Genomic DNA, 26228 nt, shown 5'->3' on the forward strand with positions numbered 1-26228 from the left:
GCTCTGCACTGGGGGGGAGGACCCATGTACCCCAGGGCTTCTCTGCTCTAAGTACAATCCGTGCACCCCCCGAACACCCCCAGGACCCCCTCACCGTGTGTTTTGCCACTTCCTACCTGCTTCCTGGGGCAGTAGGCTGGGCAGGAAGATGGGGTTGCCGACAGGATTGATCCCGGCAGCCCGGGTCTCCTGCTTTGATGTTGCTCAGAAAGCTCACATGCTTCCTACAGGCTAGAAAGCAGGGGAGAATTTCGCCGAGCCGGGTGCAGAGGGGGCTGGGTGGGAGAGGAAGAGGTGGGGGGGTTCCGAGTCGGGGGTGGGTGGGAGTCTCTGTGGTGTCTAAGGGATATGCTTTCAACTCCATTCTGATCCCCCACCCCCCTGCAACCTGAGTCCACACCCAGGAAGCAGAAGGAGGCCAGACCCTGACAGACACCAGGACGGACCTGTCGCTTCTCAGGCTGTGGGACCACTGCCCAGACATGCATGAACCCTAAGCCTGGAAACAGGTGAGGGCTGAGAGGGTGTAGCTCTGCCTGCAGGGGTGGGCTCTGGGCCAGAGGCTCAGAGACGACGGGAGGGGTTCTGAGGTCCACCCTGCAGCGAGCTGTCCCCCCTCCACCTTCTGCCTCGCTAAGGTGCTTGGGGCACTGGGGACTGTGGGAGGGATGAGGAAGCAGGGAGGCCTCATCCTCAGGAGGGCCAGAGGACAGAATCAGGCCCGGGAGGTCATGGAGGGACCTGCTGAGAGAGAAGGGTCCAGGGCTCAGAGTGGACCCACCCCCTGCCACCGGCTGGCACCTGAGTTCTGGGCAGTGGGGGGTGGTGTCCTGGCCTCAGAGGCCTTGGGATGGGGCAGGGTGGTGGCCCCTGCTCTGTCCTTGGAGAAGATCCTTTCTCAGGCCAATGTCTCTGGCTACTGCTGAGAGCTCCCAGCCCACCCTCCGTCCAGGCCTGGTTTGCTGGTGCTGGAGGTAACCCCCTCCCCCGCCACCCGGAGCAGGTGAAAAAACAGCAGCTGGCTGGTGAGGTCAGAGGTCGCCTGCCTGGGGGCTCCTGGGCTGCCCAGCGGCAGGGCCCACTCTGCCCGCCCGCCAACACTCTGCGGCACAATGGCTTGGAAAGGGCCCAGGTGGGGGCTGTCGCCGTCCAGAGGGCCCCAGCTCCGGGCTCCTGGCACTCCGAGGTCAATGGAAACTGGAGCTCTGTTTGTCCAGCTCTGTGGACGAGCACGCTCCAGGCCCAGCTGCCAGGGATCCCCGGGCCTCGGGGGCCACAAGGATGGGGCCAGGGCAAAGAGGGGGTGCCACCCTTTCAGACCCCCAGTGAGCCACTGGGGTCCAGGGCTCGGAGGTGGTCCCAGGATGAAACCAGGGCATTGGAACAGGTAGGTTTCCGGTGAGCTGGGGAGCGCCCGCAAACCAGAGAGACTGGCTGTAAACTGGGAGGTCCCCGTCCCTCCAGGTGACCCAGCAGATACCCACAGGAGGACGCTGGCTTGGGGCTGTGTGTGGGGCCATCCCAGGAGCCCCGGCCACATCTGCCTTTTGCCACCCCATCTCCCACCCCAGCTGTCCGGCCACGTCAGTCAAAACACCTGCCTGATCGCCTCCTCAGGGCGCTGGGTGGTGGACTCCCTCCCCCGCGCGTCTATCACCTGGCACGGTGCCCTGTCCGTGCCCAGGCGAGCCTGCAGCCCCCCGCGGTGCCAGTAGCCCCTTTCCAGATCCTCATCTTATCCCTTAATTTAACTGGCACGTCCTGAGTAGCGCTGGGCGCTCCTGGGGGCTGGCTTCCCCTTGTGGTCTGAGAGTCTCAGGAAAGCCTCTGGTCCAGCGGCCTGCTGGTGGGCACAGCTCCTGACCCCGGCCAGGTGGGTGTTGCCGTGCCCACACGCGGCTTGGGACCTGACACAGGAAGAAGTGGGAGGTTGGCCTGGCCAGAGACTTGGGGGCTCCTGGTGGGAAATGCCAGGGGTGGGCGGGCAGGGCTGCCACTCCCAGGGCCTCGAGGGCCAGCTTGGGCGCAGGACCGGGGCAGCGGGCCGGGGTTGAGGACAGCGTGCTCTGGCCTCCAGCGGGGGCCTGGGGTGGGAGGCAGGAGGGTCCAGGAAGCTGCTCTGAGGGCTCACGCCGGCCGGGCAGGAGGGGTGCGTCCGGCCCCCGGGCATCTCCCAGGCTGCTTGGCTGGCTGCCTTTATTAAGCACCTACTGTGTGCCAGACCTGGGCCTGGAGCACCCATCAGCCCCTCCCGCACACTCTTTGGAGGGCACGGCTACTGTTCCCATTTGACAGACGCGAGGTGGCAGGAGTGAGGGCCTGCTTTGCCTCTCTGCTCCCGGCCCGTGGCCCGAAGACTGGGAGAGCCTCGGGTTGGGCCGACGCGGGCCGCAGACACTGGCCCCCGTGGCTGAGCCAGCGCCTGTGAGGTGCCACCCGCCTGCCCGGCTCCCGAGGGCACACCGGGGGGGGAAGGGTGGGGGCTGGGGCAGAGGAGGGGGTGCCCCAAGAAGCGGGCAGCAGGGCAGCCCCGCCAGCCGCCCCCACCCTGTTACCCGAGCAGATGCTCCTAGCACCCACTGGACACCGAGCGCCTCAGTAAGTGGACCCAGTTTGGAGACTGTGGGGCCCTAAGGCCGGGCGCTGCGGACACATACTCATGGATACCGTGAGCCAGGCAGCCGCGGCGGGGCCCACAAAGGGGCTGGGGGAGGGGCGTGCACGGCCCGGGCTGCACTTGCCACCGTTGCCCAGGCGACGGCCCTCTCCTGGAGAGGTCTGCTGGGCCATTGTCCGGGGCACACAGGACGTGTCATACACCAGATGGCCGTGTGCTGTCTAAGTCAGTTATCGGGGGACAGAGTGAAGGAATGCGGCCGGCACGGCGGCCCGGGGCACCATCTGTTCCTGCAGACCGCGGGCACCGGGCGGGCACGGAGCGCCCGGCCGGCCCAGCCCAGCCTCCACCGTGGGCTTTAATTAGCTAATTCCATAATTGGGCTTTATTTCAGGTAAATTGCATTTCACACCCCAGAGGGCCACAATGGCCTGTCCAGGAGTGAAGCACTCGGGGACTGTGTGTGCAGTCGATAATACGGGAAACAAAGCCGGGCTGGGTGCAGGGGCCGTGCCCTGCCCAGATGGGCGGCCCCGCGCCCGGCACACCGAGGGCCGGGGGGCCGGGGGGCCGGGGCGCCACCGCGGAGGGCCCTGCTCTCCCGCCAGCCGCTTCCTGGGGTTTCCACAAATATTTACCCAACAAGGAAACAACAGCTTTTGCCTTTCCAGTAATTGTTGCCCCTGCCCCTCCCCCGGTGGGTGCAGGCGGGGGAGGCCCCAGGCTCTGCACCGCCCCTCCTGCTCCCCTCCCCACCCCCCCGCCGCGCCCTGGCCAGATACCCAGGCCCCACGGTGGGAGCCCCTGGGGGGCACCGACCCCGTGGGGCTCAGCAGAGCGGGACCCAGGGCCCTCCCATCCCACTCCATTGGGAACCTGGGTTGCCTGCCTGACACAGGCTGCCAGGTGCTTCCAGTGGCCTTGGGACGGCCCCGTCCTCTAAATGTCAGCCGCCCCCAGCCCTGACGGCCTGGGCTCTGGAAGGGGAACAGGGGGATGAGCAGTCCCGGGGGGACCGAGGAGCAGTCAGGTGGGTATAGCGGGCTTACCCGCCCCCACCCCGGCCGAGCGTGCCCGCATCTGTGAGCTGAAGGGGAGAACTTGGCTGGGGTGCCACGCTGAGTGCCGGGGGTGCCCATGGGGCAGGGCGAGGGCGGGCTGGCTCTCCCCTGGCATGTGCCTCCAGCCTGCTTGAAGCTGGGCAGGCCCAAGGGGGCTCCTTGTTACCGATGGGGGAAATCAAGGCCTGGAGGGGGCAGGCATGTCTGTGTGGGGGCTCTGGAGCCCCGGGCCACTCCCTGCACCCACCCCTGTAGGGATCCTTAAAGATCCTGGAGGGTGGGCCTGGACATGCCCCACCGCCACGGTAGAGCTCTTGGGTCCTTGGTCAAGGAGGGGCCTGGCCTGGGAGGGGCAGATGGAGAGGCCAGAGTGTGCCCCTGAGGTGGTTATCCCCCAGCACCACCCCCCAGCACCCCTAGGCCTGGTCCTGGCAAGGTGCCCGCCTTCCCCAGGGGCTCAGGGGCTGCTGGGAGATGGGCAGTGACCACATCTTGACCACATCAGGTGGTCAGATCTGCCCCAGGGGGAAGCCCCGGGACCGAAACAGCCCCCATCAGGAGGCATGCCAACCTGGGCTGGAGGCTTTGACTGGATCCACGGCCTCAGGGAGCTCTCTGAAGCCCGGCCCCCTTCTCTAAGAAATGAGTTCCTATTCAGCAGCCACCTGGACACCTGCCTCTAAGGAGGCTGTGGGGGTCCTGTCCACCAGGCAGGAAGGGAAGGTAGCTGGCCCCGGGAGGAGGTAGGGGGCCCAGATGCCCATAGGTAGTCAGCAGGGGAGGGCAGGGCCCTGTCCTGTCTCCACCAAGCCCTGGGGCCCAAGAAGTGAGTGTGGAGCTGGTGTGAGGGACGTGGGCCTGGAGGACAGGGTCCTGGAGCTCTACCCCCGATGAGTGTCTGGGGACAAGGACCTCGCCCGTCAGCCCAATCCCCTCAAGGGGTCCCAAGGCCTGGAGGGGGCTGCTTCTGAGGAGGGGCTTTGACCTGGGCCACAGACCACAGAAGTGACTTCAGTAGTGGTGAGGGGTGAGGGCAGGAAGAACATTCCAGCAAAGGCGCCAACAGGAGCAGAGCCTGGAGGGCAGGCCATGTTTCTGGTTGTGTTCTTTCCCTCCGCTCAGCTCTTGTGGGCAGAGCTGAGTTCGGTGCTGGCTACAGGGCTGGGCAGTAACGGCCTGGCCTCAAGGTGCTTCTGGGTCCCTGGGGCGGGGGGTGGAGGGCTCCTTCCAGAGAGCTGGGGGCTCCGGGGCTCTTCCCCTTCCCTGGGCCAGTGCAGACGGCAACGAAGGTGCTCCGGAGTATTGAAAGCTGGGACGGCAGCTCCGCAGGAGGACGGGGTTGTCCCAAAGATGGACCGCTCCCTCAGGAATGAAGGCAAGGGCAGGCCCGAGACCAGCTCCACGACTCCACGTTTATTAGGAAAAGCGCCACAATTAAGAATCAAAATCACACTGTGAAGCTCATTAAAACAGATTCCAAATCACCACAAATTATTCTGATTTCTGTGAGATGTGACGCCCAGGAGGAGCCCCTGTCTCGTACAGGGATTGTGACACCCTTACGCCCGCCCCACGCTCAGCAGCCGGCTGGGGGACGGGCCGGTTCTGTGCGTCTTTCTAGCTGCTCAGACCTGGTGGGGAGCTGAGTTGGGGGCCGCGCGCAGGGCAGGGGATGGGCAGGAGAAGCTGCCAGTCCACCGCGGGGGACAGTCCACCCCCATGGAGCACTCTGGGCACCGTGGTGGGCCGGTCCCTCCTGCCGGACACTGTAGCCTCAGGGTCCCCTCTGTCACAGCCCTGGCCCTCTGAGCCAGCGTCTCTGCGGGGTGGAGAACACGGCCCAGGCCTGGGGCCCTCTGAGTGGGGCCCCTAGGCCTTGATCATGGGCATCCTCGGTTTGGCACGGGCTGGGCCAGCCCTGCCCTGCCTGTCTCCTCCCTGGGTCCTGGGTTCGAGTCTGCGGGGGGGGGGTACCCGTGGACCCTGTCCCGACCGTCCCTCTGTCACCCCCCCAGGAAGTCCCCTGGGGCCCACCAGGGTGGGCCTGCACATACCTGTGTTGTTTCTTGATCATAGGGGGGCTGGACCAAGGGCCTAGGATGCCCGGCCCCCCGGGGGTCTAGACTGAGCCCTGCCACTGGGTCCCAACTGCCATACAAATGATGTGGGGGCCATGGTCTCAGAGCTGAGACCCCAAACCCAGCCGAGTTCTATCTAGTACCCGTTGGCTGGAGTGGCCTCGGTGACTCCTCGAAGTGCAGGCTCTCAGGACGGCATGGCCCATGGGGGGTCCGGGGCCTGGGAGGGAGGGGCTGCTCTCTTGGGCCTTCGAGGAGGTGCCGGTGACCTGTGGGGTGGGGTGCCCCTGCTGGGTGGGAGGTGGGCCAGGCTGAACAGCTCCTCCGGCCCTGCCCTCGCAGGCCTGGGGCCCCAAGCCCCCATCAGGACCCCTCGTCGGGGCCCCTGCGGGGCACAGTCAGCTGCTCATAGGTGGGCAGGGTGTTGCTGGGCAGGAAGAGCTCGGGGCTGATGGTGCTGCAAGGCTGCAGGGCCTGGGCCCCCCCCTCGCTGGGGGGCCGGCCGCCCGGGGGGCCGCCCTGGTGCAGGGAGAGAAGCTGGTGAAGCAGGTCTGTGATGAGCACCAGCCTCTGGTCCAGCTGAGTCACCTGTGGAGACAGGAGCAGGGGTGAGTCTTGGGTGGGAGCAGCCCAGGTGTGCGGACGGCCTCCGGGCCTGGGCTCGGCGAGGGCTGGGGTAGGGCAGGTGCCCAGGGAGCAGGCCCGAGGGTCCCTGCACACATGAGCCGCACACAGCGGGCCCCTGTGTGTGTCTGCACTTGCAGAGACCCCCCGCTTCTCCTGTAGGTGGACCAGGTGATTCCTCCCGGGAGGGGCTCGGGGGTCGCAGGGTGGGGTCCGTCTTCCGCCTGCCCCTCTGCCCCCCTCCCAGCGGCATCACTGTCTTCCCGGCGAGTCCCACCCAATCAGGACCCCATCTGCACCGATCCCCCAGGGGTCAGGCCGGGGCGCTCTTTCTGGCCACGTGGCCCAACCCCCTTTTATCAGAAGCCTGACCCGCTCTGAGCTCTGGGGCTGCCGATGGGGAACAGAGGGGTTCACCCTGGGAGATTGGAAGCAAACGCGGGGGCAGCATGGGCCGGGGCCAGCAGGTGCGTCCCCCACAGCGGCTGCCGGGAGCTAGGAGTGCGGGGGCTGAAGGCAGCCCAGGGCAGTGCAGGGCGGCCCGGGGGGCCCTGGGTCGGGCGCTGTCGAGGAACCCTCGTCCTAAGCCCTCCCCTTCTGTTGGAAGGGCTGTCTGGGAGGGGGGCTGTGTCCCCCAACCCAGGCGACCCATCTCCCCAGCTTTGCAGGGCTGAGGCCGGTGCAGTCTCTGCCTCCGGCCGGTGGCCCTGACTCTGAGAACTACCTGTCTCAGGCCCCGTGGGACAGCTGCTCGTCTGAGGCCCCATCACCTGGGGCCCAAGGGGCTTGATCCTCTATTTTCCAGGATAAATCTGACGCCGGAGCCCAGGTGGTCAAGGGAAGGGGTGCAGGGCTTCTCTGGTTTGGCTGGGGTGGGGCCTGGGCTGCTCAGCTCTCCTAGCCCCCAAACTGAGACCTACACCCCAACCCACAGACACAGACCCTGAGGCCCCAGGAGGAGAAGGGCCTTGCACATGGTCACCGGCTGGGACCCCTGCCTCTCCCATTTCACCCCTGCAAGCCCCAACCCTGGGCTTCCATGCTGGGAAGACACGCTTGTCAGTCTGGGAGGGGTCAAGGCTGATGCAGCCGGACCTGGGAGAGGGTGAGCGTGTGTGTGTGGGGTCCAAGCTGAGCTCAGAAGGCTGGGTGGACACTCACAGTGAGCAAGGCAGGAGGGGACATGGGGTGGAGGGACTTGTCTGCGGTCACACCTAAACCCCACCCCTCTTCCTGGCCCGAGATCCCCTGGGGCCCCTTAGTTCTACTACCTGCGGGCGCCCTGGGAGGCCCCCGGGAGGTCACCTGTGCTCCCCGGGCCCTGCACACGGGTGGCTTTGAAGGAGGCACGTCCAGGCGTGGCTCAGTGTCATTTAACTGTGCAGGCCCCAGCTCGGGTATCAATTGGTTTGGCATTAATTAGAGCCCCAAATACATTACAGAAGAGAATTTGTGGTTTCATAAATTTTCACTCTACGGCACTTGAACATCTGTTGGAGTCCCCAGATGTGTAAGTGGGTATGGAAGCCTTTACAGGGTGTTCTTGGACAAAAAGGAAACAGAAGTGTGGTTGGGATGCAGGAGGGGTGGGGGCGGCTGGGTGCGGCCGGGGGAGGCGCTCGGCCCGTCCCGCCACCGGGCACTGTCCTGCAGGCCATACAGTGGCAGGCAGGGGCGCAGTGAACACCCGGGGGGGGGGTGTCAAGCCTTCCGGAGCCCTCCCAGTCTCTCCCCCGCTCCCTGCAGAGCTAGGCCCCCTCCTGGAGCTTGGTGGCCTAATTGGTGCCCCCCCGCCCCCCTAGGGCTGCCTTGGGCTCAGCTGCTGGCACTGAGTACCCCAAGTTGCTGTGATTGCCCAGCCCCCCAGCCCCCAGCCCCTGGGCTGATGGAGTCAGACACTCTTCTGCTCCAGGGCAGGGCATCAGGGTGGTCCCAGGACCCACGCAGCAGCTCCTTGGCAGGGGCCTCCCTCCTTCTCCCCAGCCTGTGAGCTCAGGAGGGCCCGAGCCAGGGTGACGGGTAGGTAGCTCCTGTTGGCCTCAGGCCCCGCTCCGTCACTTCTCAGAGAGGTGGCCTTGTCCCCCTCCCTTCTCCGCTTGGGCACAGGGTGCCTTTCTCCCGCTCACACATAGGGTGGGGGTGCTCAGTGGCCAAACCCCAGCTGCAGAGAGGTGCGTCCACCTGGCGGGTGCCCAGGGGAAGGCAGCCCCGCACGGGGCCGCGACGGCGCTCCCCAGAGCCGCGGGGGCAGATCAGTTTTGGGGATCTTGGACCTCATGGTTCCTTGCAATCTGATAGAGACTGAAAGGACAGGGCCGACAAAGGGCCCTTGTTCCTCGCCTCGACTCACCAGATTAATAACCACAGACGACGCACGCGGCCCTCCAAGGAGAAAAAAGCAATTAGAGTAACAGCTAGCGAGAGGACCCCGGGCGGCTGGTGATCAAACCCGAGGCGACGGGGTTCCTGTGTGATGTGGTTATGAATTTGTTTTCAAAAGAAAATCTTGAAAAAGAGTCTTTCAAGGGAGATTTTTGCAGGACCTGTTCAGCCTTGATCCCGGCTCTCGACCTGCCAATGGCCCTGGCTGTTCCGGTGGGAGACGGGCAAGAGGGGGGCCCACGGAGGCCTGGGGCTCAAGGGGAGGGAGGTACCTGTAGGTGGGGTGGAACCTCCTCCCGGGACATCCCAGAGCCCTCTGCGGGGTCACCGGCGAAGGTCACCTGGGCCCTCCTGTTTGCAGACTGTCCTGGACCCACCTGGGCTGTAGGGAGTTGGGGGGTTCTAGGCTCAGGGCTGGGCATACAGGAGCCCAGGGCCCCAGCTAGCTCACCCTGGCACACACACCGGGGACGTGCATGGTGACGTGGCCATGATCACTCAGCACGTCTGCATACTGGCTCTGCCGTCCCTTCATCCTCTACCTGCCCCCCGCCCCCGGTCCCTCCTGCAGGCCTCTGGCTCTCCCTGGCTCCCCCCCACTTCACAGACACAAGGGAGGTGCGGGAGTGAAGGGCCGGGGCATGGGGGTGCCGTGTGGCTGCCGTCTGAGCCCATCAGACGGGTGATGCAGCTGCGGTCTGGGGGCTGCCTAGAGTCCCTGGAGACAGAGCTGGGGGCAGGTCTAGGAAGCGCTCAGGGGAGGGGCTCCCGGTGCCACCCTCCCAGCCCCCACTCTGGCCAGGCCAGGAGGGAGCCCTGTGCTGGAGAGCTTAGGACAGAGGCCCACCTCCCTAGGACAGAGGCCCACCTCCCCTGGCCAGGGCCCCTGAGCCCCAGCCACACCTCATAGTCTCATGGGTGGGCGGTGTCACCCTGCCACCCCTCCCAAACATACAGAGCTCACTAGATGCCCCCAGCACAGGGTGGGACGTGGGGTCTGAGGAGTGAACTCTGATTGGTGGATAGGAGTGTGCGTGCCTGCCCCATCAAAGAGCCTGGCCACACCAAGGGGTCCTCGGGCCCTGCTGGACACAGGAAGGGCTTGGTCTGAGAGGGGTGACCCCTACCCTGGGCCGCAGGGCTGCTGAGCAGATTACAGGAGGTTGTCCTGCCCCTCCCACCCCAGGACTTCTGAGTTCTCTATCCCCATAAAATGTCATGCTTGTGCCCCCTTCCTGCGGGCATGGCCCTTGACCCTCACTCCAAAAGCTGCTGCCTGGTCAGGGAGGGTGGTGGGGGTCACAGGGACCTATGACCTCTGCTCCCTGTGCCCTCCAGCCCATGCGGGTGATGCCGAGCTCCCACATCCCCTGAGAAAAGCCACAAAGGGGAGGGCACCGGCTCCGTCTGGGGTCTGCCTGCCCAGAGCCCTCCCCACTGACTGACAGGAGGGCCACCCCCCATCCTCTGACCTGGAGCACGCCAGGCTCAGGCCAGGGACGCACCCAGCACCTTTACGTGCAGCCGCAGGCTGAACTCAGACTGTGAGAACACAGCTTCTTGCACCCCCGTCTCGGTCCTTCCACCTCTCCGGGCCCATCCTGATCCTTCCGAAGTCTCCTCATCTCGGGAAAAGGCTCCAAATCTCAGCATCACGCTCGGCATTCTGTCGGCAGAGCCTGGGGGACCCCTCCATGGCCAAGCCCAGGCTAGGCAACCATCCTCTCTTGCTGGGACAGGTGCAGTAGCCTGCCAGCCAGCTTCCCCGCCTCCCCCAACATGCTTCTACAGGCCTTTCCGAACACACGCCGGGTCCCGTCGCTGTCTTGCTCACACCCTCCTGAGCTGCCATCCCACTGCTGGAAGCCTGAGTCCCTGCGTGGTCCCTGGCACGCCCCCCCCCCCCCTTGGCTCTCTGGCCTCCCTTCCTCCCTCCTCATTCGCTCCACTGCAGAGCCCTCGGCTGATCCTCACACATGGTGGCCTTCGTCCCCGCTGCTCCAGCTGCCTGCACCAGTCACCCCCGAAGCCCCCCAGTGAGGTCTCACCAGCATCGCTGACCCGAGGTCACCTCCGTCCCTTGCCACAGCCCTCCGGATCCCCCCAGAGCAGCCCATATTTTCCCCAAGACACTTGGTGTGTGTTTGTGTCTCTCACTAGAATCAGGCTCCACGAGCCCGGGGCCTCTGCCCTTCCTCGCTCTCGCTAGCACCGGGATGGGGGGGGGGGGGTGCGGACGCAGCCAGGGCCACACTGCCCAGCAGCTGGACTCCAGAGCCCCCCCGGGGACGGGGAGGGGGCGCAGGGTGCCCGTCCGCCTGCCTGGGGCGAGCTGTCCCGGGATGTCCCACCCAGCGGGCAGCCGGGCCGGCCCGGAGCGCGCATGTGGCCCTCAGGTCCGCCCCCGGCACTGGGCCTCTGACTCCTCAGGGCTCAGGAGCGCCCCTCCCCCACGGCAAGAAGCCGACAACAGCACCCATAAATCACCCTTTCGTTAGGGCCCATGGGGCTGGGCCGTCTTGCAGAGCTGGGTATGAGTGAGAATAGATCACAGCGCTTCATAACGTCCTAATTTATGGCAGGAGACGGTGTAATTGTGTTTATGACTTTGTTTTAGTGCTTTAGCTCTTGGAGAAAACCCAACCGTGTTTCTAGCGGCAGAGGTTTTACTGCCAGTCCCAGGGCCGCCGCCCTGCGGGAGCTTTTCATCCTGCGGCGAGGCGCGCACCCACCACCGAGGGGGCGGCCGCAGGGCCCGGTGCGCGGGCCACGGAGCCGCGGGAGGGCTGGCCTGCAGCCTCTGCGGGAGGTTCTGGGGGTGTGCGTGGCACTGGGTCCTGGTCCGAGGGGAGGAGGGCTCGGGCACTGGACGGGCCGCCTGGGGTCGTGTCCGAGCCCGGTGACCTTGGCCGAGTCCCTTGGCCTCCGAGGCCGGCCGCTCATGTGTGGCACGTGTGTGCGTGCGCGCATACACCGGGCTTTCTGGGGCATGGAGACCGTGCTGGAGAATGCACGAGCCGCCCCGGCTGTGATTTTACACAGGTCACCATTCACTAAAATGTTCCCCGAGCTGCTGAGGGTGTGAGCGTGTCTACCAGGACCTCCAGGCCCCTGGGCCTTTGCACGTGCCAAGGAGGTGAGCTCCCCTCCACACCCACGATGCTGCTGGGACAGAGCAACTCAGAGGCTGAGCAGCACCCCTCCCCCCACCACCCCCCGGCAAGGGGGCTCTGTTGAATGCCAGTGTCTTCTAACAGGGACTCATGGTCACCAACCCGTGTCCTTCCGCCTGTCTGCCAGGGCCCTCTGCTCAGGCGGAGTCCAGGCTAGGGGTGAGCCTCGGCTCAGGGGGGCAGGAGACATGGCAGCCGCTCGTGTCTTGGCCCCAGGACTGGTGTCATGGTGGGGTCGATGACCTGGCACTTGGCGAAAGTGAGCGTCTCGGAGGCCGCAGACCGAGGCCCCTTGCTAGCGTCCATCCCTTGCATCTCCTGCTATCTGGGCTGCATGGGGGGATGGAGGAGGCCACGCTATGGCAGGTGGACTGAGCCACTGCCAAGGTCAGCCGTGTCTCAGCTGGGTCCTCCGCACAGCGTGACCAAATGGCTGAGGACCTTGTCAGCGCCCCTGCCCAAGGCCCTTCTGGAGGCCTGCCAGTGCCTGGTTGGCCCCCGCTAACCACCGCTCAGGCGTGCAGGCTGCTTCCCTCTGAGAGAGCACCATGACGGGGAGAAGGTCCTTCCACCAGCCCCACAGACACCTGCTTGCTTGGGGGCCGCCTCACGGATGCCCAGGGGCTGCCCGGGAGCTCAGCAGCGCCTTGGTCCAGGCTGACCGTGGACAGGGGTCTCAGGGTCATTGCACCTGTGTTCACTCGGCCGGCACGACCTCGCCCACCCTCTGCGCCCAGCCCTAGGACCTCCCTCTGCACAGACACCCCCAAGTCTCGGCCCTGGCTCTGTGCTCTCCCCGGGGCCCCAGAAGCTCGCCTCCACCGACACGTGGGCCTCACAGCACCTCAGCACAGCAGGTCACAAAGAGAAGCGTGCCCAACCTTGTCCTCCTGTCTCAGGGTTGGCGCCGGCCCTCCCCCAGTGCAGCGCTCAGCTGGGGTCCTGCGGCGCTCCAGGGCATGTGCCCTGAATCCCACCCCTCTCCTCTCCTTCCCCGACACCCCAGCCCGGGCCACCCACATCCCTCGCCGGCACTGTCGGGTCCCCTCTCACTGACAGGCTCGGCTACCTCCCATTCAGCCTACACAGCTGCCAGGCTGAGCTTCTCCCCGCTGACCTGAGCTAGCGCCCTCCGCAGAATTCCCGGCAGGTGCACCCAGAGTGCAATGTAATCTCTGCAGCCCCCTCAGTCAGTCCTCCCGGACCCCCTTCTCTCGGATCCCGAGCACACACATCCCTCTTGGTCCTGCCCCAGGGCCTTTGAACATGCTCTTCCCTCTGCCACCATGTCGTAGAACCTCAGCTCAAATTTTGCCAGCGGCCTTCCCTGACCTTTTCAGCCAGGAGCCTCCTTATTGAATCGCTCACAGTTCTATTCGTAGCTCTCACCACTCCCCAAAATGTCATTTGCTGATTTGCTTGCTCGTGGCCCCTTCCACTCACTGAAGGCTCCTGAGGCCAGGCCTTTGACCATGCTGTCACTGTGGTATTCCCAGACGGTCTCCCAGAGCCTGGCATGTAGTGGGTGCTCGGTAAATACATGTGGGATGGAGTCGGTGCTCTGTGAATACTTGCTGGATGAGGAAGTGAGGCCCCCTGACATTCTTCCGGGGCCCCAGTGCCAGGCAGGAGGTGCAGAGGTCCTCCAAGCCCAGTGCTTGCTCCCTCCCTGGCTGACACTGCTGGCCAGGCATTTTCATTGTCATTGATTTATCAGGGCTCTTTGTATATTAAGGAAGTCTGTCCTTCCACACATACATCACAAATGTGTTTCCCTAGTGTGCTGTTTGTCTCGTGCAGTGGTTTATGGCAATCATAATAATTATTTTTTGTCTTGCTGCACAAAAATCTTACTTACTCGTTTGCTTTTTCATGGAGTGGGAGTTATCCCTCTTTTCCTTTATGGTTTCTAGATTTCTGTGCACATGTGGAGTGGCCTTCCCCATTCCAACACTGAAACATTTTTTCCTAGAGCTTTTTGGATTTGTACTTTACCCATAAATCTTTGATTGGCACGGGACTGATTTTGAACTACAGACCATTGATGCACCACGTTTTACCGAATAACCTACCTTTTCCCCACCGAAACAGAATGCCCTTTTTACATGCTAAGCTCCTCGTGTCTCCACCTACCTTGCGGTCCCCACGAAAGCATGAGTAATGGCGGCCTTATAACACACTCTGTTCTCAGCCATGGGTGCACGCCAGGGCCCTTCTCTCTGGAGGTAAAATCCCTCGGTAGATCCATCCCGGGGGCCGGCCGGAGAGGCTGTGTGAGGGAAGCGTGGACCAGCTCACCTGGACAACGCCAACGCCCTCCGCCCTTGGCCCCCGCAGTCTGAGGGATCTGGTTCCTCTGCTCAGAACTGGGAGAAGACTGTCCTCTGAGGTCTGAACAGACATCCCATCATGGTGGCTGTGGGACGCTGCGTGGTCCAAGCCCATCACCCGCCTGTCAGCCCCAGCCTCGGGCCCCTGGTCTGTCCCCGCTCCTGCCCCGCAAGGAGCATCCTCCTGGATTCCACGTGGCTAGTGCCCTTAGCTCGTCTGCACTTCTGCCGTCTCCTCCAGAGAGCCTCCCGGGTTCCGTACTGCAAGCACTGACCTGCCGCCCAGGCCCCGGCCTCCAGACCGCACGCACCTGCTTCTTGCTGCCCCCCATCCCCCGCTGCCCCAGGATGAAAGCCCCGCAGAGTCTGCGTGTGCTGTGTTCATCGACGCAGTCCATACTCCTGGACCCTTGGCCCCCTGCCCTCCCCCTGGGCCTCCGCCGGGGCCAACACACCCACAGCCCCACCGAGCCCCACCGAGGCTGCTGCCCGTGGACTTCCAGTAACACCTGAGGGAGGAGAAGGCTCATGGGACATGGGGGGGGGTCAGTGGTAGAGTTAGGGGCCTCGGAAGACCTGGGTGGTGGGGCCAGGACCCACAGCTACCAGGCGGGTGGGCTGGGGGGAGACCCTGGGTGGGGCTCGGGACTCCCCGATGGGCTGGGCCAGCCCCTCACCAGGCCTCCGGGGGGTCCTGCCAACAGAGGCTGAGCAGGGGCGGCCGCCCGCCCTGCCCACGTCCGGCAGCCCCAGGCCGGGCCGACGCAGCCTCCCTGCTCGGGGGGGCGGGCAGGCGGGAATGTAGGGCAGACTGGAGACGGAGGCTGGAAGCGAGAGGCCGTGTTTGTGTTGGCGGCAGGAGGCCCCACCGGCATCTGATTCCCCCCGCCTCCCCTCCTGCACTGCCCCTCTGACGGGCCTCGAAGTCCCGGAAGCCAGGGGGACGCCGGGCAGAACACTTTGTACCTGGAGCCAGCGAGCGCCTGGCCGCCTCCGCCAAACCCTGGGCTGGGTGGGAGGGTGACACCAGGCCCAGCGGTGGCTGGCAGGTGGGTTCTATCTGCCAATGGCCTCTTGGGCCGGGCCCGGCCACCCCCATACCCCCACCCTGAGACCCCAAGCCCACCAGCCTCCTGGCCACCCAGCAGTACCCCCTCGACACTCAGCTCACCACCCCCCCTCCCACGCCATCCTCACAGCCCGTCCTTTGAATAAAGCCCCTGTAGGTCTCCCCGCTGCTCTCGGGATAAAGACACAGCCCCGCCTTGGCCACAGGGTCCCTCATCTGGGCCCTGTGTCCACCTCAGTCATGGCCCCTTCATGCCCCAGGCTGGCTTCTTCCAGTTCCTTGGATGTGCCGTAAGTCTCCCTGCCTCAGGACCTTTGCACCAGCCGGCCCCACTTCCTGGAAGAATCTACTCCTCCGCAGAGCCCGCAGACCCTTCTCATTCTTCTGGCCCCAAGGGGAGGGTCTCTTTCCTGCTCCCTCCTGGTCCACCTGCCGGCTTCTCCCTGTTCTTCTTCTAGCCCTGCAGTTGGCCGGGGTATCGCTTGCATTGTCTGCTTCCTAAACATCTGTCCTCCCAAAGCAGGGACACAGCCAGGCCATCCGCGACCCCTCACTGGCTGGGTAACTCTGGGCCTAACAGGGAGGGGACAGTGGGTCCATCCTGTAGTGTAGGGCAGCTGTGGGGGACCCGTCTGAGAATGGGGGTCCATGAGCATGTGTCTGGGTCTCCTGGGGGCAGGGTCCACCTCCCTTGGACAGCCCCTCAGGCCTGTGAAAGTCTCTGGGGGAGAAGACCCCACTGTGTCCCCTGGCTCCCCAGCACCTCACAGCTGCCTCTGACCACTTCCCTGTCCCCCAACATTGGCTACACCCCCAGCCTGGTGCACGGCTCTCTCGGACCACATTGTCTCCGCTCAGCCTGGGACCACGTTCTCTCTCTGGACACTTGCACCAGCCTCCCCGGCTGCTCCCCGACGGCACGCACCCCACCGCCTCGTCCCCGGACGGCTGCAGCCCATCCACCCACGCCAGCCTCCAGGAGAGCGCCCGCTGTGCCCCCTCCCTGGCCCACGGCTCTGCCCGGCCGCAGTCCTTGCCTTTAGATGAGCCTGTTCACCAGGTTTGTAAGACAGAAGGACTCTTCAAGAACACTGTCCCCCAAAAGTGAAAACATTTCAAAGAAGCATCCTCTTCGACCGGGCCCACCTCCCTGGGTCCTCTCCTCTCCCAGGTCAGTGGCGCGGGGATCTGCTGTTTATACTTGCAGCCCCGGCAAGGCCCCGGCTTGTGCACGTGGTGCAGAATCACTCCGTGGCAGGTTTTAGCATAAATGGTAATGTGAGATGCTGTGGCTCTCTACTTGCTTGTTTTCACTCAACGCAGGTTTGAGGTCGCCTTGTTGAAACATGTCCACGGAGCTGGCTCCTCAGGGCGGCCGCACAGGGGGCCTTCCCGTGGGGCTCGGGGGGTGTCACGTGGCCAGTGTCCCTAGCGGGGCGGGGAGGCCGAGAGCTCGGCTGACGACACCCCTGTGTCCGCCCCAGGGGATGCTAGGGAGGGGACTCTGCTCCGGGAACGGGTCTTCTGGGGGCTGTGGCCAAGGCCATGCTCTGCAGTGGCCCTTCCACGTGGCCCCTGCACCTGCCCTTCTGCTTCCGCCGCCCCCTCCTTGCCCCTGGGGCTCACAGTCAACCCTGGAGCCACGACCCTCCCCTCTTGATGAAGGTTTCTGCCTCCTTTATTCCTTTCCTGGGATGGGGCCTCCCCGTAGATGGGGGGGTCTCCTATGACCCTGGTTCCCACGTGTCTTCGACCCCCTGACACCACTGACCCGTGACTGAGAACCTCTGCCCTTTAGCCATCTCTGTCACCTTCCCCATCCCGTAGCCTCCAGGAGGGATCACTTCTGCCTGGCCGTGCAGCTCCCCGGCCACATCCAGCCCAGGGGTCTCCCCGGACTCTGCTGGCCAGCCCCCCTGCCAGCCTGCTCACCTCCCACTGTCTGCCACCTTCCCAGAACCCTGCGCCCTTCTCTGCTCTGCCCCTCGAGGACCTGCAGGAGAGGAGTCCTCCGCCCTGGCCTGTCCTCGGGGCTGTCCAGCAGCTATCCGAGGCCGCCCCTCCGAGAGCACCCACCCAGTTTAGCCCTCTCTCCCCTCCCCAAATCACCAGCATGCCCCTCCCTCCACCAGCAGACACCCCATCCCCAACATCAAAACAAAGGAAGCCCTCTCTTGATTTTGCCATCTGTGGCCGTGGCCGCCCGTCTCTCCTGGGCCCAGGCCACAGACGCCCTGCCTGCTCGGCCGCCCCTCCAGGGTGTCAAGGCGTGTGGAACTCAGTGAGTCCTCTCTGGACCTGAAGTCTCTCCCAGTCTGCTCCTCTCAGGGCTCCCTGCTTAGCTAAGGGGTCAGGGCAGCGATCCTGGGGCCGCCCCGGCTCCTTTCTCTCACACCTGTCATCTGACCCAGCCCCAGAGGCACCAACATGGTCAAGGCTGGAGACCTTCGGGGCCCAGCAAATCCACTTGGAATCTGAGCCTCCTTCCTGTCCGCTCCCCCCCCGCCCCCCCACAGCCGTGGCTCTGGGCTGAGCCACCAGCAACTCCTGGATGCCACAGCGGCCTCTCACCTACGGTCCCATGGCCCCTCTTAGGCCCCAGGGGAAGGATGTTAAAATGGGGGCTCCCTATACCCTCAGTGCCAAGGCCAGGGTCACTGTTGGGGCCTTGAGGCCCATCACAATCTGGTCACACCTTCCTTGCTGCCCCTGCTGATTTTGTTCCATCCTTGTGGGCCTTCTGTGCAGGCTTAGTCCTGCCACAGGCCCTTTGCACCTGCTGACTATAAGGCAGGCTCTCGGCTCCACGAGCTTCAGGCTGCCTCTGCCTTCCTTTAGATGTTTACTTAGATGCCCCTCTCAGGGCCCGCCCTGGCATGTCCATGACCTATCTGCTGCCCTGTCCTTGGCACTCCTCACTGTTTCGCTGCCTTGTCTCCTTTTCTGTCTCTGTCCACTGCAGACGGTCAGCTCCTTGAGGGGGGAGCTCCTGCACCATTGCTCGCAGCTGCTAGCCCAGGGCCCGGCACATAGTAGGTCCTCAGGGAAGATTTGCAGAATGAGTGAATAACCAGCCCTGGACGCCAGAACTCTTCACAACAGCTCCAGGGAGGGGGCGACCAGCAGAGGGGCTGAGGGCCTTGGCCTGCGTGAGTGTGCAGGCACGTGTGTGTGTGTGTGTGTGTGTGTGAGAGAGAGAGAGAGAGAGAGAGAGCGTGCACGCACAGAGGCTTCCACCAGAGCGGGGCTGAGGGCCGTGCTGGGTGTGGACGCTGGGGAGCTGGCACCCGGAGAATTCAGGGGTGGTGGCAGGGATGGGGTGCTGGAAGAGCTAAGGTACACACTGGCCTCCCTCAGTCTCCGGGGGGCCCTGCCTGCCCTCTAGGGGCCGGGGCGTCCGGCCTCACTGCTTTTCCCGCCTTGGTCCTGGCCTGGAGACAGCAGTCCCATGACTCAGCAGCCCAGGGCCGGGCTGCAGCTGCGGCTGACCTAGACGGGCAGGCAGCCCCCGGCCCCCGGGCCCCCGGCCCCCCGGCCCCCGGGCCCCCGGGCTGGGACCCAGCACAGGGCCGCTCCCCCCACCCCCACTTCCTGCTCACGCTCCTAGGCCGGGATTCCTTGAATCAGTCTCCCCTGAGGGTGGAACCAGGTTGGAGGCTGGGGCCCCAGGGCTCTGGGCTGGGGTCCCAGATGGGGGCTGGGTGGCCAGACCGGGAATCTGGAATCCGGCCCCTTTCCTGGCACCTGGAAGAGCCTTGTGGGGAGGGAGACGTGGGACGTGCCCGACGGCAGGGCTGAGCCCCCTCCTGGAACCTGCCTTCCTAGGGAAGTCACAGGGGTCTCCTCCCCTGTAGGCTCAAGCCCAGCGTCCTGCCTGGAATTTGAGGCCCGGCTGGGGGCTTGGGTGTGTCTTCCGCCCCTCGTGGAAATGACCGCGCCCTCCCCAGCCTGTTCCCTCCTGACTTGTGAGGCCCGGAGCCCCCCAGCCTGCCCTTCCCCTGCCGGGTGCTGGCTCCCTGGGGCAGCGGCCTCGGCATCTCAGGCAAGCCCCGCATCCACGCTCTGGGTGTTGGTGCAGCTGGTGCGGCCGCCCCGGGCAGATCCCTCGGAGAAGCGGCAGCCCCAGCAGAGTGGGGAGAGGGCCTCCCGGAGGCTTGGGCTGGGGCGGGAGTGCACGGGAGGCTCTGTGAGGCCTCCCACATCTCTAGCTGTTTCTCCAGCTATGGAGAACCACGAGGGACCCTCCAGGGCCCCCTGTCCTTTCTGTCCTGCAGGGCCGCCTCTGTGGCATCTCAGTGCCATGCCCAGCACCCCACCTTCTACCTTGCCCGTGCTCTGCCCACCTACCCCCTTCAAGTCCCTCACCCTTCATGGCTGGGCTTGGGCTGGTTCCCACATTGCTGGGTCTGGGCACCTCCCCAGGACCCATCTCACGGGGAGGTGTGGGTCTAGGGGGGCCTGGGTGGTCACCTGCCCCAGCCAGGCATGGTAGGCGCTCCGTGTCATGTGTGGGGGTGGACCCGAGCCTCTGCCCACCCCCAGCCCAGGAATGCTGTTGCGCCCTGCCCCCACCCTGAGACCGACCGTCTGGGACGTGGGTGAGGAGGTGGGGGAGCAGGGTGGGCGGGCAGGAAGTCGCTGGGGCTCCAGGCCAGGCCCCGAGTGCTCCAGCCCCATCTGGACATATTTGGCAGGTCCTGCTCCCTCTCTGCTCCCAGAACCCCTCCTTCCCAGGCAGGCGGACATTCCCAGCCCTCCCTTCCGTCCCTGCTCTCTGGCCCACCTTCCCCACTGCTGCCTGCAGTCCCGCCCTGGGGCCCCCACTTGTAGGTCACATGGGCTCCCCTGTTCTGTGGCGGGGCACAGCCAAATGCCCCGTCAACGGTCTGGGCCTGGCCACGTGCAGACGTGGGACATGGCCCTTGGTCGCCTTTCCCAGCTTGTGCTGCGGGCTCTGTAAGACAGGAATGTGAAGGGATGCCCCAAGAGGCGATGGAGGGTCAGGTCTGCCCGCCCCATGACCTGTGCCAGTCTCTGACCCCCTGCACGGCAGCCTTCCCCCGGTCACGGGGACAGTAGTTTATGTTCACAGCCACTGGCCAACAATACAGAGCAGGGCCAGGCGGGCAGGGGCCTAGGGCAGACCCAGAATGAGGTGGCCGTGCCCAGGGGCCCCTCCTGGGGCTTGGGTGACCCACTGATCAAGGTGGTCTTCAGAGAGGTGCTGGGGGAGGGCACAAATCCCCAGAGTTCCAGGGTCCTGCTTGGGGCTGTGTCCTAAGAGGTGGGGCTGGGGTCTGTGGGCAGGTGGGGGGCCTGGCTCAGCCTCTGCCTCCCCCATCCTCACGCACCTTGGGTGGAGGATAGGAGGGCTGCAGCGAAGGCCACCTAGGCCAAGAGAGACAGTCTCTGGACATAGGGGCCTCCCTTAGCCTGGTTCCCTGGGGTTCTAGGGCCAACGCTAGCCCCTGAGTGGTGGGCACTGCAGGGCATGGGCCCCGTTCTGTGGCTCTTGGGCCTCTAATATGCTGGCTTCTCCAGAAGCCCATAGACCTCCCACCATTTGGGGAAATGAGGAGGGGTCAGGTCCTCTGCCTTTCTATGTGGCCAGCTCCTGGGGGACTCCTGCAGTGCTGTGGGGGGTCATATGGACCCTCGACCCAGAGCTTTCCCTAATCACAAAGGCCCAGCAGCCATTCCACCAGCCTCCTGACTCTGGGAGAGCTGTGGGTGGTCTCATCCCCCACCTGGCAGGCAGTCCCGTACTACCTAGGAGCACCCACCCACCACAGGCAGGAGTTTGCATGGGGACCAGTCAAAATGGAAAAGCAAAGAATGATGCTCCTCAGCATGGCGTCGCCTCACCCTTACAGACACTTGACCAGGCCATCTGCAGCTCCTGCACAGGGGACAGCCTTGCCCCTTACTGCCACTCCCCTGCACTCTTGTCCCCCCCTCAGTCCAGGCTCCACACCAAAGCTGTGACCTTAGGAAGCCCAACTCTGACCCTGGCCAGGGCACCAGCAGTGATGGACGTGGGGTGTCCTCGGGAGGTCGGACCCGAGAGCCGCTGAGTGGTGGGGGCTCCCAGGAAAGCCCATAATGCTCGGAAGGTGAGCGGAAGGGCGGGGAGGCCTCCACCCAGGAAGGAGGCCGGGGGCTGGCTGGGCGCCCATCTGGCCCAGGCTGACCTGCGGGCTGATGAGAGATTCAGGCCCCATCCTGCGGCTCCCAGCCCACCCTTCCTGCTCTTGGAGCTGGGAGGAAGAGCTCCTCGGGACACCGGGCCTGGGTGTGGGGGGCACCCTCAGGGACCAGGTCGGGTGTGGTCTGCCGGCCTCCAGCAAGACCCAGGCCACCTACGGTCACAGCCTGCAGGTTCCCCACTTGTGCCTAGATCCAGGGGCCTTGGAGAACCATCCTTGATACCACCTGGATCGCAGCTCTGGGAGGCCCATCTGGGCAGGAGCCCCTGTCCTTCTGTCAACCTGAGTTAAAGGTGGGGAGTGGGTGCCCACTGGTGAGCCCTTCTCTCTCACTGCTGGCTCCTCTCACACAGCCCCAGGCCTCCAGCTCCGGTCCCAGGGACCTGCTAGCTCCAAGTCTGCACATACAGCGAGAAGTGCCTGCCTCCTTACCCACTCTTCTGCTCTTGCCGAACCTGGCAACACACCCTCCCCGTTCCCCCCTCGAAGCCCCTGCTTCTCTGCTGACCATCTCCTCCTCCTCCTCCTCACCAGGGCATTGTCAGACCTTCCATTCTCCTGCACCATCACTCCCTCCGTTATAGAGTTTTCTCACCACCAGCCAGCAAGCCCACTTGAAGAGCTCCTGTGGGTGCTATCTCCTCCATCCCCAGAGCCAACTCCTCAACCCTCTCAGCTGTCTCTTGGCTTTACCTTGGTATTTCTAAATCACTTGCTTCTACCGATTCCTTGCTTTTGCAGTTTTAGACATTATCTAGTGACTGCCTAACATGGAAGATAAGAGATTAAGATTTCATTTTCACAACCTCTGCTTTTGCCATTCCCCTATCCTCTCAACATGTTGCAGTTCTAGACTAAATAAGTATTTAGTGGGTCCCCTGAGTGGCTTGGTAGGTTAAGTGTTTGCCTTCGGCTCAGGTCACGATCCCAGGGTCTTGGGATGGAGCCCTGTGTCAGGCTCCCTGCTCAGCAGGGGTCTACTTCTCCCTCTCCCTCTGTGCTCTAAGTAAAAAATAAAATCTTTAAAAAAAAATTTACTCTTTGCATTTTGTGTAAAAATTATGTAACTTTATATGCCTACATAAATGAGGCTTTCAGCTGAGTCATGTGGTCTTCAATGACTACAACTTTTTGTTTTCCCTGGCATTAAGGATTGCCTTCATGTTTTACTTAATTTTTTTTAAGATTTTATTTTTAAGTAATCTCTACACCTAATGTAGGACTCAAACCTACAATCCCGAGATCAAGAGTTGCATGCTCTACTGACTGAGCCAGACAGGTGCCCCTGTTTTGCTTAATTTTTAATGCATCTGTCACTAGCTCATTCGTGAACTTCCTGCCAGAATTGTAAAACTTCTATTCATTCAATTGAGAACACCAGCAATCTACCAGCTTTATTATTTTTTTCTCCTAGAAATTTCTTCCTACAGTCCTTGGAGGACTGGTTGCTCTTCAGGCCTGCTGAACAGCTGTAATACTAGGACTTCTTTCCCCCGCATGTTGGGAATTTTCTTGGCTGGTCGGTCTGTCTATCTATCTATCTATCTATCTATCTATCTATCTATCTATCTATCATCTATCTATCTATCTATCTATCTATCTATCTATCTATCTATCTATCTATCTTTTTGGTGTTGGATTCTCCTGGTTCTTGGATCCTATGCTTGTCTTTTTTGGTTTTCCCTTCATTTTGCTGAAGCAAATCCCCTAGTAACTTTCTGAGAAAAAGCATGTGGTAGGTAAAACTTTTGACTGTCCATGTCTGAAAATGTCTTTAACTTACTTTTATACCTGAGAGTTTGATTGGGTGTAGAATTCTAGATTGGAAATATTTTTTTCCCTCAGAAATTTGAAGGCATTTCTCCATTATGTGCTAGCTTTTTGCATTGCTGTTGAAAAGTCTGATACCATTTTGACTTGCTATGCTGTGTATGTGACCCACTTTTTCTCTCTGAAAACTTAGGATGTTCACTTTACTGCTGGTGTTCTTAAATCACAATCTTGTGCCCCAATGAGGGCATTTGGGGATTTAAGGAGGGAAGAGGGTAGGAGTATTACTTTTTAGCATAAATGTGCTCACTGAATCCGATTTGTTTTTATCATGATGGCTCACTCTCCACCCACAGCTACTCCTGGTGTCCCCATATTCAGAACCTCTCAGATTCAGCTTCTCCAGGGACTAGGCCTCTTGTCTTTGGCTGGGCTGGGGGGATAGGCAGTACCTGGCTTCATGGGCAGTGGGGGGCGGGTGGTGGTGGTGGTGGATATATGACCTGGGAAGTGTCTACTGCTCAGCCAATCTTCAGTAAATATCCTCCCTGTCTGCAGTCCCCTCTAGAACTTTGGAGGCTACCTGGGGAGCCTGACCCTGAGCTTTCCCAGGGTTCCAGGCTGGGAGGCTTTCCCTCAGCAGTGTCTATTGCTTTTGCAGGGCGTGGTGTCTATACTCTTGGTTTCCACAGGTCCTTTGCCTTCCCCATTTCTAAACTTTTGTTGACAGTTTTTGGTATCTTTCTTGCCTTTTCTTCTGATCACTTTAGACTTGTTGATCTATATCTTAAAACACTTAAATGCCATTACTGTCATCTTAGTGGGGTGTGGAGGGGGTAGAAACAAACACATGTGTTTATTTGCCATATTTAACCAGAAGTTGTACATTAACTTCTCAGCCCTCTTACTCTGGATTGTGGTCTCTGGCACCCACTGCTCTGGTTACCAGTGACCTTCCAGTGGCCACTTCACCGTGTCTTCTGCCCTGACTTCTCAGAGTTTTCCTCTGTGGAAGGGGCAGGCTTCCAGCTCCTGGGACACATGTTCTCCTGGGTTTTCTCCTCCAAGTCGGCTATGTGCCCCCTTTCTCTGCTGGCCATTGCCTGGTGGCCACCTCTACTCTTCCTCTGTTGCCAACCTTATCATGTCCACACACTGGTGGCTCCTGGTTTGGACTCTCAGGGCCAACCATGCCATGGAGCCCCAGGCCCTGGCCTTTCCACTCTGGTGTTTCAGGGCCATCTTGAATTGATGCGTTCTGGCCTCCCTGCACTCTTCATCCCAAGACATGGACATGCCATGCAGCCAACTGCCCAATGCCATGCCCTCCTCTTTCCTCCCCACCAATGTCCAGTTCCCACTGAGTTCCATCTAGCCTCCAGACCACCTGCAGAATTTGTTCTGTGCAAAGATGGTAAGTTGTCCTGATAGCTATTCTCTCTCTCTCTTTTATTAACAGGACCATGAATTAAATGGGTTGTATGGCTGCCTGGAGTGGAGATCTGGTTTCTCAGGGGTCCTTGTAGTGACATTCTGGTCAGTGGAAATAAGAGAAGCTGATGCAGGTGGCTTCTGAGTAGGGTCTTGTCCCTCCTTTCCACTGCTGGAATGCAGATGTGATGGCAACTGTGGGAGCAGCCATCAGGAGCCATGAGGCAGAAGATGTGTGTGGTGGACAAGGAAGCGAACAGAGAGCAGGGCCCTGGGTCCTCCTGCAGTGCTGCGCACACCTCAGCCCTGGGATTCCAGGGGTAGCAAAGTTCTCTCTGGACCAGGCTACCACTGATGTCATTGTCTTGGCAACAGCTGGGACCCATCCCCTTGCCCTGAACCTAGTCTGTCACCTCTGCCAACGGTTTCTCTGTGCCCCCTCTGGTGTCCCCACACCATTCACATGGCAGCTCAGATGCATGTGAATCAGAGCATGTCCCCTCTGGGCTTAGAGCTTCAAACCCCCTGCACCTACCCATCAGAGTCCATCTCCTTATGGGGGCTGCTAGGCCCTGATCTGGCCCTGCCAGCATTACACTCTCACTGTGTCCCACTCGCCAGAGTCCCCTGTCCCTCACCCCTGGACCTCAGGACTGATGTCCCTGGCCCCTTAGTAAAGGTTTGTTGAACGACGTAGGGAACAGTTAAGCAGATGAGTCAGTGCAGTCTTCAATATCAGAAAGTACGGGAAGCTTCCAGGGCTCTGGCGGGGGTCAGAGCCTGGCCGTCAGCACCATGAGGTGTCAGGAGGGCCGAGGACGGCTGGGGCAGCCCTTCCCCAGCTCCTGGATGCCTGTCTGGCTCATGAGTCCCTCACTTGGCTCCTGCTACCACCACCGACCCCACTGCTCACTCACTGGGGTTTTCTTCCTCCTGGTCCTTGCTGCTCTATCCTTGGCGCTTATGGGCTTCCTGCCGGTCCCTCCCTGGGCCGCGCTTCCTGAGAAAGGGGTTTGCGCGGCCTCCCTAGCACCTGGCGCAGTTCCCGGCACATGGTATTGCCCGAGCCACTGGTCGATGGATCTGGGGAGGAAGCAGATGCCCTGCGCCCCTCTCTGTGCTCCCAGGGACCCACCGGCGGCGGGCTGGGTGGGCTGGGCGAGCCACCACCCCCCGACCCCACAGCCATCTGCACACTCTGGGCACCTGGCCGCTGATCGTGGGAGCAGAGGGAGGAAGGGCTCAGAGGCCAGGCCTGGCGCGGCCTCCAACACTGCCGTCCTCCCGAGTTTCCGTGACTGTCTGTGCGTAACCGCACGGCGGTTTCCATCAGCGCTGCCAAGTGGCGGCTGCCGGGCCTGGCCACGGGTTCTGATCCCCAACAAGCCTGCTCTCTGTCAGGCAACCCTGGGAAGCTGGGGAGCACTGGGGGCCCGAAGGGTTAAGCTGCCCTCCACCACCCCGGTCTCAATTTCTCAATTTTTCAA

At 62.5% G+C, this 26228-nt stretch overlaps 1 protein-coding gene across 1 annotated transcript in view; it reads right to left on the reverse strand.

Moving 5' to 3' along the window:
* Nucleotides 1-5070: 5070 nt before the first annotated feature.
* Nucleotides 5071-26228, reverse strand: part of KCNQ1 (potassium voltage-gated channel subfamily Q member 1) — a 320110-nt gene continuing 298952 nt past the window's right edge. The window contains exon 16 of the mRNA XM_035013527.1: nucleotides 5071-6344. Within this exon, the coding sequence (XP_034869418.1) occupies nucleotides 6120-6344 (225 nt within the window). The 3' untranslated portion in view covers nucleotides 5071-6119. The remainder of the gene's footprint in view (nucleotides 6345-26228) is intronic.

Source organism: Mirounga leonina, unplaced genomic scaffold (assembly GCF_011800145.1).
Source record: "Mirounga leonina isolate KUSES-001 unplaced genomic scaffold, KU_Mleo_1.0 Mir_166, whole genome shotgun sequence".
NCBI classification, from domain to species: domain Eukaryota; kingdom Metazoa; phylum Chordata; class Mammalia; order Carnivora; family Phocidae; genus Mirounga; species Mirounga leonina.